General features: G+C 47.9%; 1 protein-coding gene across 2 annotated transcripts in view; it reads left to right on the top strand.

Annotated features, from left to right (window-relative positions):
* Nucleotides 1-16,237, top strand: part of ADRB1 (adrenoceptor beta 1) — a 34,996-nt gene that overhangs the window by 12,924 nt on the left and 5,835 nt on the right. The window contains exon 3 of one of the 2 annotated variants that reach the window (XM_027692097.1): nucleotides 5,467-6,216. The exons of the other annotated variant lie outside the window; for it this stretch is intronic. Within the exon in view, the coding sequence (XP_027547898.1) occupies nucleotides 5,467-5,486 (20 nt within the window). The 3' untranslated portion in view covers nucleotides 5,487-6,216. Of the gene's footprint in view, nucleotides 1-5,466; nucleotides 6,217-16,237 lie in introns of those variants that run through there. 2 annotated transcript variants of the gene reach the window in all.

The following is a 16,237-nucleotide window of genomic DNA, read 5'->3' as shown; positions in this document are numbered from 1 at the left end:
AATGAAGCTTAGATAAAGTCCTCCATCTGAGGTTCAAAGACTGAAATATCCAAGGAGAATATTTCTGATCCCCTTCCACCTGGCAGCCGCTGGTCCCCTCTGGCAGGGGAATCCTCTCTGCTGCTGTCAGGCTGCCAGAGATCTCAGTTAGCACCCCTAAAACCCAGGTAGGCTCTACCCTGGTAAATGAGCATGGTCCCTGAGCTGCTGGGAAGCACCAGAAGCATGGCAAGCACACGGAGGGGCACCAGCATCATCAGCCCTGTGGAGGTTCCTGGCCAGGTAAAATAGCTGCACAGTGAGACTTAATGCCCAGTTTATACCATGTGTTACTCAGCCTTGTTGGAGAAGTCTCTGCAGTGCGTTGTGCTCAGTATCAGGGCCACGAGACATTCCTTGCTTTGAAGCTGAGCTGGCACAAGAAGTTTTCTGCAGTCCTGCTGTCCTGTCAAAGCTGTGGCCAAAAACAACAGGGTGAAGACTTTGGAAAGAGTCACCCATCCACAGTGTAACTGATTTAAAAGAGGGGCCTGGCTGGCTCAGGGCTTGAGAACAGTTTTCATGCAGGTCAGAGGTTGAGATCATGTGCACCACGGTGGGGTTCAGAGATCTCTGCTGCTTGGTACCACTCGGTCTCAGCCCAGATCTAGACAAGCTTCGGAATCAGGGTAGCTTTTTCCAATGGGCCCATTTTCCTATGGTCCTTTTCACAGAAGACTCTGATGAGTGGGCTGTTACTGCTGTCCTCCCTGTGGTTTTAATTTTTTTCTCTGTTTTATAGTCAGAAGGGTAAAGCTAATTCCCATCTCATATATAACAATGAATTTGACTCAATAACAAGAAGATCAACGTACTTTTTATACTGTGGTGTATGATAAGCTATTTATAAATAGCATATCACTTCTGGATCATCGTCAGAGTTTAAAATAAACTTGTAATTTAACCATAATTTTCCAGTGTTGACAGATATGATAAATACATTTTTGTTCCAATAAAACCTAATTTCAGCAATGTTTTGCAAAAATCATTAGAAGCTAAAGATTATTTCCCTGATTTTTTTTGCTTTGTTTGTCTCCATGTTCCAGTGTTTACTTTAATGTTACATTCCATTATAGAAAAAAATCTGTGTTTGCAGTAATTTGTTTTCCAAGGCCCCTGCTTAAGGGATGGAAGGATGTTCTTGAAAAAACTGATGGAGAGAGGCATCATGTCACAAAGGCCTTGGGGCAGTTGCAGCACCTCTCTGGACTATTAAGGGACACTCCAAGATTTTTCTGCAATTAAGCATTTTCATTCTTCAGTAAAACAGCTCTTAAATCAGTTAGCATTGTATTGTAGATGTAAATGCAGCACAACAGAGCCCTTCCATGTTGTGAGGTGAGTGGGTCCGATCCTGCTCTTGAACACAAAAGCACAGGGAATGTTGAGCAGGAAAAACAGCTTGTTTTAAAGTGCTTTAAAGCTGCTGTCTGCCTTCTGAGCCCTGCAGTTTACAGCGCATACTTCTCACGCCGCCTCCCCGTTAGACAGTCAAACAAGAGATGATGCTATTTGGAGAGCAAGCCTGTATGCTGCAGGCATGAAAGCACTGATACTTGTATCCACATGAACTGGCCCTTTGTCCATCGGGAGCTTCCAGAAAATACCTAGGAAAGGGGCATGCAGAAGGGGAGAGAGGTCTGGTGGGCTGCCGTGTCCCTCAGGCTGCTTTCATGGTGATACCTAGAGGACATCATTGATGCGGCCAACTATGATAATCCTTTCAGTGGGAACAGGTGCTGGAGGATAATCCTGCTGTTTTCCTTGGTTATGGTTCTCTTCGATCACTAAGACTGAGCAAACAGGATTATCACAGCAGCGGTTCAGGATGTGAAGTTGCTGGTGCTGTGTGCCCGTGGACATTTGTTTCCAAGGCAGGCACTGGCTTCGCTCAGCAGCCTGTCCTGGTGAGGGCAGTGGGTGAGCAGGTGAGCCAAGAGGCTCTGCTGGCCACTCCTGAGGTCCTTGCTCAGATCTGCACCATGCCCCTTCGGGATGAGGGCTGAATCCCAGATGCAAAGTCCATGCTCCCTACAGCTCTCCCAGGAAGATGCCTTCCCCAGCTCCCCAGATGCAAGTGGGATGGAGACTGCCCAGCCATGCATTGTCCCAAACAGTGAGCTGGGCCGAGGCACTGGCAGAGGAGCTGGGGGATGACAAGAGGTGGCAGCTCTGTCTGGGCTGCTAGATCTTCTTTGCCTGGGAAGGTCTGAGGCACTGCAAACACCCTTGGGATTCACAGTGAACCAGCCCGTCCTGACCCTGTGAAACTTCAGAGCAAGTCCCTGTGTAAGCGCAGGCTCGTGCCTCCAGGAGGCTTTAATGCACTGTAAAGTTTTGGTTTAAATCCCTGAAGTGCCGCACTCATCCATTCCTGCTCAGCTCACTTCCACTGCTCTTCGAGCCCAGCCTGCACCCTGGTGACTCTCCTTGCTGTGCAAACCCAGTGCCTCTCTGTTCCTGTTTTACTGCCTTTTGCTTTGCTGATAACAACCCCTGACCCCCCCTGCTGATTCCCTTCTCCACCAGCAAAGGAGGGCATGTGAGGTTGTTGGCATCAGCCTTTACACAGTCTTGTGCACAGACGCCTGCTCCCCGTTACTGGCTTGCTTTGGGCGTTCCCTGATACCTAATTTCAGTAACGGAAAAGCAATTGATCTTAGCTTCGTGGTTTTGTGGCAATCTCGGCACAAAATAACAAACTACGAAATAAACATAAGTGTACAGCATATATAGCAAACTGCAGGAATAGGAACTAGGGACGTGCAGCTCGGGAAGGGCTGTTAAAGCTCCAGCTTGTAGCTGTGCTGATAAGGCAATTTCCAAGAAATTGCCCAGCCCTTGAATTCTAGAAGCTCTCTTCCCAGGTCAACAACCTTTTGTGGACTGAATCCTGGTGTCACTCTATAAGCAAACATGGGCCAGACAGGACCTTCTGCAAATGGTACAAAAAAGAGGAGAATCTGTGTTGCTAAGAAGGGGTCCAAAAACTTTATGGCATAGGTAACAAAAACAACACAATGAAAAGGACATTTGGTAATTCTGGTAGTTTGGGAAAGCACAAGAAAATGTGCTTCAACTTTATTCTTCTTTGGACAAGTCTCCTCCTTGCCTGAGAGGGGATAAAGGTGGTGTTAGCTGAGCTGCTGCTCTCCCTGTCCCGCTGTTTGGGTTCCCTCCAAAGTCTCCCCTATTCCTAGGGAGCACTCCATAAGCCCCAGGAGCAGGGCTCTGCACCCAGGCTGCTCCAGCACCAGCTCTCCCACGGCTCCACTCCCTGCTTTTGACCAGCCTTAACTTCAGACATGAACAAAGGCTCTTTGGAGAGCAGATTTTCCATAACATCCCGCAGCTCCGTTAGCAGAAATGTTGTGTGGCTCCAGTGAGAGCACAGGCAGGGCTGATTAGACCCAGTTGTTTGGCTCCTTCATTTCACAGGGATTTTGTAAAATATCTTATGCAGGTGCAGGAGTTGACACAACAGAGCATGCACCATGTTAGAGTCTGTCCAGCTTGTGTGTAAACACCACTAGTCCCTTTTTCAAACTCTTAGGAGCTGTTTCATAAACACAAAATACTTCGCTTAATTTCCAAATCACATGAGGTTTCCTCAGCAGGGCCGGTGGTGGAGGACACTGCAGAGCAGCCCCAGTCCTGTGGAGCAGCCTCAGGTCACTGCCAGAGCTGGCAGCAGAGGCAGGCAGAGGCTACCACCTGCTGGGCCCTCCTTAGTGACTCCTGCTCTGAACGTCTCCACAGTGCCATTTAATGATGGCAGGAACGCTGTGTGCTGAGGATCGTGGCACAAACACCTCTGGCCAGCCCTTTGTCACTAACAGAGCTCTCGACATGTAAGCCATGTAGACAGGGAGGATGCTCAGTCAGTAGCTTTGGGCACTTGACCTGTTTCTTGCTCATTTTGAGTCTTCCAGAGTGTGAGTGTTTCTCTTCCTTACTGGCCTCGCAGAGCAGAGGCACCTTTCCGAGCTGATGCAAATTGCCAGAATTTTGCTGAATTGGGGAACCTGACATTTCTCCCTCAGAACTTGCTCCTACTAAAAAAAGAAGCAGCTCTTCCGACAGTCATTAAGAAGGGGGGACCAAATTCATGCATATTGGGAGGGCACATGCCTGAATTTGTGTGGGATCCCACACTCGCATGGGGAGTCTTGAACGTCTTCATGGGAAACATCCTTGCATGCTTAGGAGTGTTTGGGTCCACAGGGCTGCTGCTTCTGTGAGAGTGGAAGGCCTGGCCTGGGTAATCCAGGAAACCCAGGGTGTTGTTCATCCCACTCAAGGAGCCTGACCAAATAAGTTCTGTAACTCACCCTGACTCTTGCAGCCTTGAGATTAAGGGACATGGCACATGTTGGATGGGCAGATTCTGTGGATCTTGCAGGGCTGAACATGCACTGCCTCCAACTTGTCTGGGAGTCTCATGGTGCTACAGCACGTGCATTTCTGGGGCAGACACTGTTTTTGCACCAAGCACGCTGGATGCTCTCAATTAGTTTCCTGATATAGCCTTTCTATGATTGAGCTGCTCTACTGAGCTGCCCTGAGCCTCGGCAGGTCATGATAGCTTGCACCTACAGCACATCAGACTTCATCTGCCCAGCTAGGCTCTGGGAAGGTCACTGGAAGGAGTCCAGTGGCTTCAAATAGGAGTTGACTCATGCCCCATGAGATCAAAACAAAATGTCTCTGCATATGAAAAAATATTATGGAAACTGTATCATTCATGCACAAAAGCCACACTTCAGATTTATCATATAAAATACCTAATATTGTAAATGGAAAGAAAAATTGCATAAGGCCTGGGATGCATTAAAATTGTTGGAATGTGAAAATGTCCCTTCCCATAAACACAGCTGGGGTCTGGTACACAAGTAGGCATCCCATCCAAAACTGGGAAGCTCAATCCCTTCCTGCACTTCTTCAAAACACTCACTTTCTGTAGAAGTAATTTCTAGACTCATCCCTTGTCTTGTCAAGAGGGATCCAGAGCAAATGTTTACTATGGTGTCGCCAATATGAGATGATATGGCAGTGTAACAGGTATTTCACAAATACAGCAGCAGCACCCAAGAGTGCTGCCCAGGACAGAGGTGGGCACTGAGAGCACCCCACGGGCAGGCGGCAGCACTTGGCTTGCTTGTCTGGCTCTGTGGTCAAATCCTGCCCCAGTGATGCTGGCTGGGATTTGACTATGGTGCTGAGCAATGCAGAGTCCCTGTGATTCCCTCAGCTGCCATCTGCAGCTTGATTGTATTCCAGCAATAGCTGATTGCCATGGTCCAGGGAGCAGGATTTAGCATATCACCTTGAGGAAATGAGCAGAGGATGGCTCAGCATGCACAGCAAATGCAACTCTGAGGGGAAAAATGGATTAATGTGGGTATTAACCAGCAATTTGTCATACAGCCTCTAGAGTCAGCTTCTGATGCTGTGAGGTGTGCAGTGAAAACCAATGGATACTTCTGCATCTCTCCTGGCTTTTCTGAAGTTCTTCAGCACTGGGAGCTGGTGGATATCACCAACCCTGTTTGCTGCTCAGCAACAGGGGAAGCCCTGGTGAACACTCCAACTGCTGGCTGCAAGCCTTTCTCTCTGACCTGGGGCCCTGGGGCAGACTGCAGCTCTGTGCCATACTTCCCTCCCTGGGTGGGAACATCAGGAGCTGACTGTGGGCACTGCAGAGGTGCCATCTGTCCCCTCATAGGCTGGACCTGATGCACTTTCCATTTATCACCCTCAATACCACCTCCCTATGACACCTCTGTGGTAGAGGGGTCCCACCACACACCCTCCAGCAGCTGGCCCTGAATGCAAACAAATTCAAGATTCAAGTGATACAGAGAGCCAAGTGAAATAACCCACCTGCACTATTTGTCCACTATTGCCATCAAATTTCCCTTTTTTTCCACCAAAGCACATTCAGTCCAGGATAGCCAGTCACACTGTGGAAGCCCATCACTGATTCCCATGCCTACAGAGGACAAGAGCTGTGAGAAGGCTGATGGGATTTTGGGCTCTCCTGCCCTCCTGCCCCAGTGCTATGGGGTGATTGGAATGTGACTCAGCTAACTGGGCGATACTGGTTCCCTGCTGGAGCGTATTCCCATAACTGACATCAGGAGACATCCAGCTTCCATGACTAAACTCTTCTAACATTCCAGAAATCCAACAAATAAATGTCTCTTGGAAATAATCTAGTGTTTTGTTTTGGGAAATGAGCAAACCATCAGCCTGGTCACTTTTGTGTAGGGGGCAAAGCTTCACAAGGACCCGCAGGGCACCGGGCAGCAACACGAGCATCTTGCTTGCCCACCCTCCCAGCCCGCCTCTCCTCCTTTGATGGGTTTGGAATGAGCTCTGGAGGTCTCACTGCAGAGAGTAATGATGTGTGAAAGCTCACTTTCATTTTTCACTCTACTTTTTTGGAAGGTGGAACATTTTACAGTTGACAGTACCATGCTAAAGCCATATGAGGCAAGTAACTATTTTTAACCAGATGGAGACTATCTGAGAGTCTATTGCTGAATCATTTCAAACAAGGAAGAATCATGGGATATAAAGTAGGGGTGGGAGGGATGGGGGTGGAAAGGCTTTTATCATACACTTGTTCCAATAACTGTCCAACTGCTTCAGGACTTATGATGACCACTTACTGAAAATGCCTGTGAAGTCACTTCAAGTAGTGATTGCATTTTACAAAATGCTTCTGCTTTGAGAGAAAAGCAGTTCCTCAGGTTAGAGAAGCTTGAGTGGCTCCCTGTGCCTGCTGACCCCCTTTGCTGACCCTGCAGCATGCTCTGAACTGTGCCAAATGGGAGAAGACACTTGAGCATCTTGGCACTACCCTTCTCTGAGCCCCCATCACCACATATTATCTGGGTGCAATGTGCTGAATGCTTGTGGGACCGCAGCTTGGGGTGAGGGGAGAAAGGGTAGCCTCAGCCCTGATCTGGATGTCCTTCCACCTGACAGTGAAAAGCTCTGGTTCTCCTTCCCCTACCCACAGCAGTGCAGAGGTGGCACTTCAAGTTTTGCCAGGTGAAATGGGCTTGCTGGATAAACTGAGAAATTTTTATCACGTTTCCTTTATCTGACGCATCTCAAACTTGCAACAACACCACTTCTCCCTGGCAGCTATGGACTAAGGCAGCCTCTCACACAAGGAAATGGAGAGCTAGGAAGTACAACTGAGTTACAACCGCCTGACAGGCCATGACCCAAACAGTGTTAGAAGCCTCTCAGCCTGTTTGTGTGATTTAATGCACAGCCTATTTGTACTCATTCAGAACACAAGGGTGATAAACACACACATGATGTTTAGCTTTGTGCTGGAGTTTAACTCCATTTCATGTGCAGCATTTGGCCACGGAGCTGAGGTGAGTCCATGTAGGAATGTGGCACTGCTCGGGCACAGCATGGTGCCAAAACAAGGGCTGGGGGAAATGTGTCTGCATTCGACCCTGCCGACAGCAAGGCTGTGTGGCCTGCAATGTTCTCCCAGTTTGCAATGGGAAATCAAACCTCCTTCCCTGACCTAGTTTGGTACTTGGTCACTAGCCTATCTTTCATAATCATTATCATTGAAATCATGGGTGGGACACATGTCCTTAGCCCCTTTTAGACCAGTCTCTTGGCTCTGATTTCCCAAGAGCTGCTGGGATCCTCTGCATTGAGAACAAAAGTCAAACCCCATCACAGGTTTGCACTGCAGCATGGCTGGGGCAGAGTGTGTACGGGTGACACCAAGGCATCATGAAGTCCTGTGTCTGCTTGTCACACAGAAAACATAGTGTCTTACTTTTGGGACAGAAAAGTTCAAATGAACTTTCTCTTCCAAGCCATCAATATCATCTTTAGAAGGAGTGATGCGTACTAAGAGTAGTTTTAGCTCCCAGCTTGGTGACACCTCCAATAAGAAGCCTATTGGCCATGGTGGGTAGTCTCCAGCTCTCTACAGTGTCCCTGCTGCACTACAGTTGCCTCTGCAAACATCCTAAATGTGGGCTGTGAGACCAGGTGGGGCTGCAAGGACTCACAGGCAAATTTAGCCAAAGAGAATGGATATATCCCCTTTAAAAAGCCATCAGGGTCAGTGTCTGCAGTGTGGGGAGTGGAGTTCAGGATAAACAATCCTGAAACTCAATGTTTTTAAGAGGAATTACAAAGTGAGAGGGACACAGCAGGGTCTGGTGCCACCTCAGAACACCTCTGCCCAACACCCGGAGCACTGCACAGCCCTGGCCTCACACTGGCTGGTTACAGCTGTCACCAAAACTGTCACCTTTTTTTCTTACTGTGCAATGAGAAGCAGCGAGGCTTTCATCACTACCTGTTATGTTAAATGCAGTGCAAGCTGCCGAGCTCACACATGTGGACTGTCAGGCCTTGGAAGAGGAGACTTGCATCTCCTATGGGACTTGGCTCCCATGTGGGATGTCCATCCCCAGAGAGGCCTAGAACTGCCCTTCCAGACCCTCCTCTTCTCCCTTTTCCCCTGGTTATTTCTGATATCACCTCTCTTCTCAGGGCAAGGCTGTGGGGAGGGGACGGCTCCCTGCTCAACGCCAGCCTGGCCAGCCAGGGCATGCACAGCCCGGTGCCAAGCCAAGCTGGGACTTTGGCTTGAGGAAACACATGGTTGAGCCAATGCCACTGATTGGCATCCAGCACACTCACACTTGCTCACCACTCATGGCTTGTCCCGTCCCTGCCCCTGCAATCTTGAGTAATGGGGCCTGACACGTGTTTTTCCAGAGCACAGTCTCTTCGGATCAAATTAATTCTGTGATTTCCAGGTGCTTCCTCCTCCGCATAAATGATGAAGACTTCCTGAAGCTATTGGCCAAGGTTGCTTGAAGCCAGGATATTAAAATTAATCTTTTGTTCTTGGGTACTCTCTGTAGCCTGATGACCCTGGATGCTGCCTCTCCTTTCTCGCCTACAGACCTGTAGGTCTCAAAGCTGCCAGCAAAGAGGCATTTTAGGGGCAAGAGGAGGGGAGGAGAGGGTGTGAAGTGATTTGTCTGTGGGTCTGAGCCTGCTGGGAGGCTCCCACTGAAAGCTCTTTGCAAGAGCCTCCCTCCTCAGTTGCTGCCTGGGTCCACCACAAATGGCCTGAAATGAGCCTGCAGCTCATCCCACCACCCCAGTCTGAAGGTGAGGCTGGGATCATCCAGGTGTTTCTGAGGACATGGTAACTGAAGGTTGTGTTTAAAGGCACCAGAGGAGCTCTCCTTCCCAATTTGAGGGGGTGCTTGTGGAATAGTATGTTTGTATTTGAGCAATACTGACCGTGTCCTGTAGGTCCTCTGTGTGCTAAGAGGAGATGAGTTTTTGATGGGAACATCTTGTATTGTGCATGCATTTCCTCTCTCCCACTTATCAGGGGTTGTGTTGTGTTGCTTATAGTATAGTCTAAAATACAGATGAAGCTGTGAAGCACATATAATAAATGCTACTCATCAGTAGATACTCTAGAAACACATCCCATTAATAAAGGGTATTGGGTGAATAAAATGCCTTTTACACCCCAAACAAGACATTTTTGTTCACTGCTTTTTAGCACAATATAGTGTTGGGTCTGAGTTAGGAGGTTTTTTATTTTTGTTTGGATCTACATTTGCATTTTCTCATGTCTAGTTCTATAACCTGACTGCATTGCTAGTACATGTAGTGCTGGCATCACAAAAGTTTCATAGCCTATACAAGACATGGAGCAGAAACCTAGAGATCATAACCCACATCTGTCTCCCACCCGCAGTGCAATCCCCAGTACTTATCTTACAGGTAGGACGTCTCCTGATCAGAGATCTCAAAGCCCTTGGTCAAGTGTATTCCTTCTTTTTTAAAAAAAAAATGCTAAGCGTGTCCTTATCCAGCTTTTTGTTTGAGCAAGAGGCAGTGTCCTGGTGCTGAGCTGCAGCTTTCTTGCCTTGCTTTGCTCATCAGGTGAGTCTGTCCTAATGAGGTTTTTAAGTGTGGCGGATTTTAAATGGACTAGTTTAAAATGTACAAACCTGAGCAGTCTTGTGATACTTCAGTATCACCCCTAAGGGACAGGCCTGGTTGATGCTTTCAGCAAGGTCAAGTCCCCCCTCCTATCACTGGTTTTACTTGTGTCTGCACTTGTGCCCTTCCTTGCCTGCCAGCTGTGAGGTCAACACCCCTGTTACACAAGCAAATGTCGTCGGTGTTTTCCTTCTTGATTGTTCTGCGTGTAATTTAGATTCCACGACCAGCATTTAGCTTATGTCATTGCATCATTTTAATGTTGTTTTTCTTGGCTGCAGGTCTGATTTTCTTGGCATTGCAGTTAGGGCATCTCTGCAGACATGTACACTTGCTAGCTGCACACTCTGCTTCCCCTTTTGTGCACCTTGCGCTTGCCTCTGCAAACCCAAACTGCAAAGGACTGGTTTTGCAGTTCTTTCCTTGCCCAGTCACAATTGGCAAACACACTCTGCCCCTTTAATTTTCATACATCAGTACTTATCTTGGATTAAAGCTGTCATTCTACTACACGAAATCTTTGAAGTTTTCTTTATGATAGCAGTGCCTAGAAGATGCCTGCAAGGATCAGGAACAATTTGTTCTGCGCAGGCAATGCCCAGTGCTGCTGGTCCTCAAGTGCTTCTGCTCTAACCTTCACATGGGACAACAGAGGGACAGGAAAACACGATCATCAAGAAATGATGATGCAACATTACCCAGCATGATAGATGTATGTGCTTGGCACTGGAAATTTTCAGATCTTTGTCAGCAGCTGTGCAAAGGGATTTCAAAGGAACTGTGAAGGATATCTGGGTACTTTTGAGAGGTTTCTGTCACTGCACCATTGTCAGCTCTACTGACAGCTCTACTGTCACATTTTGCTTGTCCTTTCCTGGATGCACACCTTCCCAACAGAATGGGCTTAAGACTGTATTTTTCCCTGGGCTATTTAGTAAAGCCATTCCTTACTCCTGGAAGTTCTTCTTTCGAGATGTCTCCAGCTTCCCACAACAGTAGTGCAGGGCTCTTGGCAAATTCATTCAAATCCTCATGTTTTTTCATCCCCAATACTGTTATAACACAATTTGCCCTTTCTTGTAAGAGCTGACAGTCAAATCATACATGTATATTTTGCCAGCAGAGGATTGTGTTTTCTTATATTACAAATTATATTTCTTGCCTGTACTTTTTGTAAAACAAAACCAAAGGAATCACCCCCCCAAAAAAACAACCGTTTTCTCCTCTAAACCCATCAGAAATCCTATAAATGCCATAAGTTAAAATATGCATCTTCCTTTCCTCTCCCCCTGCCCATACATTGCTATTTCTGTGCTCTCTATCCAGGGACAAGGTTGAGCCCAGGGGATGGTCCCTGCACCACCATGTCCTGCTCCTTAGTGGAAACATGATGTCAGTAATCACGAAGCTCAGTGAGGTCTGGCAGGGTCTAGGGTCCCTGGCTCCCACACAGGCAGCCAACCCACAGGAGCACTGAGAATAAAGAGGGGAAGGGAAAATTCATGGGTTGGGAGCTGATACACAGCCCAGAACAGGCAACACTTCCCAAAAAGAACCTCCAAAGTAAATACGATTGTGCAAGCCATTTCTGTGCCACATTTCCAGAGAAAGTCAGACTTTTCTGTTTCTCTTTCACATATAGCCACTCAGAAGTGCATGTTTGGATGCCTCAGGGTTGAAGTTAAGATCATGCTGTCAGCTGCACTCCAGATCTGGGCTTGCAGCACCCTGAGTTCATTCTGTGGAAGAGATGAGAGGCCATGACACTCCAAAAGCAAGTGGCGTTTACTCTTATGCCAGGACAGCCTTTTTAAAAAAACATTTATTTTTTCCCCCCATCTCTCAGTCTTTCACCAGTTAGCCAGTTTTTTTCCTCTCCCCTGCACATTGATTTTAAGCCAATTCTGGAAACAGGCAGCTCCCCCAGCCTGAGGACCCCGGAAGAGCAGCCAGAGAGGCTGAGCAGTGCTGGGCAGGGGGCAGCACTTGCAGGGGTTGCTCACACCACTTCTCGGTGTTTTTGCACACCCGACTACCCCATTTTCCTGAAACCATTTTTAATAGTGCTCAGCCTGAGCTTGCCTATGTCTAAAACCCATCAAGGGAACAAAACTGAGCCAGGGAATATTTTTTTGTAAGCATGATGTTTTAATGAAATAAAGTCTTCATTCAGGCCTGGCCTCAGTGTGTCACAGACCAGCCCAATCCCTCAGTTCAAGTAGGAAAGTCCCACAAGCAAAAGGCTCATCACAGGATCTGCTCTGCCCTCCTGACAGTGCAAGTTGGGTTTTCTGTTTGCCTTCATGGCATCAGCTAACAGGTCTTCTTTGGTCTCTCTCCAAAGAAGACTGGCTCCTTTTCCAGTCCCTCCTTGACTGCTCCAACCGACTTAATCCCCACTCAGATGTTTGCCCTAGCTGATTACCTGCAGGTTGGTAAGGGGACAGCAGCTCCTTCAAGGTCCCTGTGCTGTTGCATTTATCAGATCTCTGGTGGCCAGTAGATGGAAAAAACAAAAGAACTATCTCATGTTAGAAAATATATGAATTTTCCAACTTAATATAGTCTGCAATTGTAAAAAGCATTTGACACTGTTCCACGCGGCATCCTTGTCTTTCATCTGGAGAGACATGGATTTAATGGATGTACCACTTGGAGGATAAGGAATTGGTTGGATGGCCACACTGGAAGGGTTGTGCTCAACAGCTGAATGTCCTAGTGAAGACCAGTGATGAGTGGCATCCTCCAGGGTTGGTGCTGGGACTGATACTGTTTAACATCTTTATCGGTGACATAGGCAGTGGGATCAGGTGCTCCCTCAGCAAGTTTGCTGATGACACCAAGCTGTGCGGAGTGATCAACACACTGGAGCGAAGGGATGACATCCAGAGGGACCTGGACAGACTTCAGAGATGGACCAGTGCCAACCTCATGAAGGCCAAGTGCAAGGTCCTGCACCTGTGTCAGGACAATCCCAAGCACAAGTACAGGCTGGGCAGGGAATGGACTGAGAGCGGCCCTGAGGAGAAGGACTTGGGGTATTGGTTGACAAGATGCTCAGCGTGAGTTGAAAATGTGTACTGACAGCCCAGAAAGCCAACTGTGTTCTGGGCTGCATCTAAAGAAGTGAGGCCAGGAGGTTTTTATTAGATATTAGGAAGAAATTCTTTGCTGTGAGGGTGGTGAGGCACAGTTTGTCCAGAGAAGCTGTGGATGCTCCCTCCCTGGAAGTGTTCAAGGTCAGGCTGGATGGAGCTTCGGGCAACCTGGTTTAGTGGAAGCTGTCCTCAAGGCAGGGGGGTTGGAATGAGATGATCTTTAAGGCCCATTCCAATGCAAACAATTCTGTGATATGAGGGATCAGAAGCCCAGCTGACCTCCCTGGCAGCTGTGTCTGAGACAGGCTCCTCACTGCTCAGAAGGCATCCACACAGAGGATTGTGGCCAGACAGGAGCTTCTCTTCCGTGCCTCTATCCAGTACGGTGGTGACAGGGAGTCAGTGGAAGAGCCTGTGAGGCTGCTCTGAGTCACCCTTTGGAAGGGCTTTGCTTCCTTGCTCTCTGATCCAAGGCTGCTTTCTTGGCAGAAGCCTCCCCCAGCAGTCAGTGGTAAAGTCGCTGCTTTGGTTGGTTGGTTTGGTGTTTTTCCAGTGTTTACTCTGATACACAATTAATGAAACGTAAATTCCTCCATTTATTGGTCTCTAGAGAAGCCCTGCTGGCTTGCATGCCCTGGCCTTTGGGGACGTTTCTATTGTTTCAGCTACCGCCAAAGACAAGGAAAGCTATTCCGCTCTCTTCAGTGTGATTGGAGGGAGCTCACCCACCCCTGTGCATCAGCATGGCTTGCAGTTGCCTAAACAGACACACCACAGTGGCTTTGGCATTAGAAGGTGACCACTACCAGCAAGGTCTGGGCTCTGTCCCCAACCCAAGCAAGGTCAAATCACTTTGAAATAGTTGACTGATCTCTCACCATCAACAAGCAGCCTTGGTAGACTGCAAGGAAATTCTGAGAGAAGGAAATAGTTTGACATAATACAGGTAAACAAAAAAATGTACCCTGCGAGCCTTGTGCTCCGGGCTTACTGCCAAATCTACCACATCTCTTTTCCAAGGGCCTCCCCTGCCTGAGGAGTGAAGGTAATTCAATCCAATCTGTGTTTGGTCAAGTCGTGGTTTAGAGGTGTGCCTACATTTTTGAAGTGCCAGAGTGGTAGCCATTCCCTACCAGCATTTGGTACTGGGGTTGGATGGCCCAAGAAAGACTACGAAGGCTTCAACACACAGTGTCCAAAGCTATGGGTACCTGGATTGATGGCTGCTTGCTTTACCAGATCTATGGTTTATGAAGCAGAGGCTTTCCTCTGCCCATCCTTGCTGATGGAAAACACTTGCTTGGCTCCAGCTGAATCTTTCTAGACCCCAGAAATGTCTGATTAAAGCCAAGCAAAACAAGGGGCTGTGGATTCTGAGGGACGTTTTACCTGGAGCTGTGGAGGGGTTTCACTGCCAGCTGTCTGCCTCTCTCAAGGGGCTCTGTCTCCACAGCCTGGAGGATGTGGAAGCTGTGCAACCACCTCTGACACGCTGCAGGTCACAGGGCAGCACTGCCAGGGAAAACAAATACTCCTTGCTTTGCCTTGAAAGGCTGAGCTGTTACCTGCAGTGCATTGGGAGCTGCTTGAACAGCTTGGGAGCAGGTGGACAGCAGTGGACAATAACTCCACCTGTGGGACAGTCCTGTTCCCTGTTCCAGCCATCCCCACTGGTTTCAGTGAGCCCTAGGGCCAGATCAGACACATGGCAAGGGGAAGGGACCGGGAAAAGGGCATCTCCAGACCGGTTGCCATCAGCCTGTGTCACTCCTGATGTTAAGTCCATGAGAAGCTGACAGCACCTTGTTCTGATTTCTCATTTCACTTCTTGGCTGAAGATTCCTTCTCCAGAAGGGTGAAGACCTTAAATATTTTCCAGAGTCCACCTAATCAATATTGCTCTGATAATCTAATTACTAAGGTGAAGCCAGAGCAGTTGATTAGTACAAGCAACTTACAGCATGAACAGGTCAGAACTCTGAGCCAAAGTTTGGTGGTTTTCAACCTCTTGTACTTGCCAAAGTTTCCAGGGAATTTACAGACTCACAAAACAGGTTTAAGCTGACCAGCGCTAGGCTTGTTTTTTCAGCCATTAACTTGGCCATATGCTCCTTTTACCCACAGTGTTGATATAAGTGATTCTCACCTTCTTCCTCTCCCCTGTGCCAGGCACTGACTGGAGTTAAAATAATTTCAGATCTATCATTTCTAGAGTATTTTTAACCAGTCCCTTTCACAGTGCAGCCTTCTGTCTGGCTGCAGAGCGCAGCTTGAAAACCCTGACCTGCAGTTGCACCCTGCTTCAATCTATCTCCTAAGGCAGCACCTGTTCCCAAAGACCTGCAGCTTGGATGGCCCAGGGCAGCTTTTAAGGACTCACCAACCACCCCAAAGGGAGCAGCAGTGCTTGCTAGGCTGTGCTCACCTACCTTGTGTCGAACACCAGCACTATGGTTAGAGCTCACAGACTTCTCTCCATGCTTTCCTCTGCTGCTTTTCCTTATTCCACACACATGGGATTATTTTAAAATAGAACCTTCTTAAGAAGCTCTTAGACATTCATAGGATTCAGCCTGTTAGTGAGCAAGGTGCTCCACTGGAGGCATTTGAGCAGCCCTGCCGAGATCAGTGGGCAGCTGCATATGGTCAAGAGCACAGTGAGACCCGAGGGCCAAAGGATTTCCTGGCTATAGGGCATCCACTGCAGCAGAACAGCAATAAACACATCAAAGAGCATATTTAGACACGTTATGATGAGAACAACTTGTTCAGTAGCACTCTTCTACTGCAACAGTTACATTTATGCATGCAAAAATCTTGCAAAATCTGGCACAGACCCACTGTGGTTTAATGCAAAATAGCCTAAAAACAACCGCAACAACAAAACCCTGAGCAGAGCTCGCTATTAAAGAAAACCCTAAAAATAAAGTAGAGAGGGAGGAAAAAATAGCAGCACTGATTTCCTCGTTCACAGCCAGCCAGAGAAGCAAACTGCTAACACTGGTTAGATATTTAACACCCAAGAGCTCCAGTATCAGACTGGCTTCCTTCAGGACCAAGCACTTAACACT

The sequence above is a fragment of the Neopelma chrysocephalum genome, unplaced genomic scaffold, assembly GCF_003984885.1.
Source record: "Neopelma chrysocephalum unplaced genomic scaffold, ASM398488v2 Primary Assembly neopelma1_85, whole genome shotgun sequence".
NCBI lineage: Eukaryota > Metazoa > Chordata > Aves > Passeriformes > Pipridae > Neopelma > Neopelma chrysocephalum.
The sequence above is the reverse complement of the archived record's forward strand: the minus strand, read 5'-3'. Positions and strand labels throughout refer to the sequence as shown.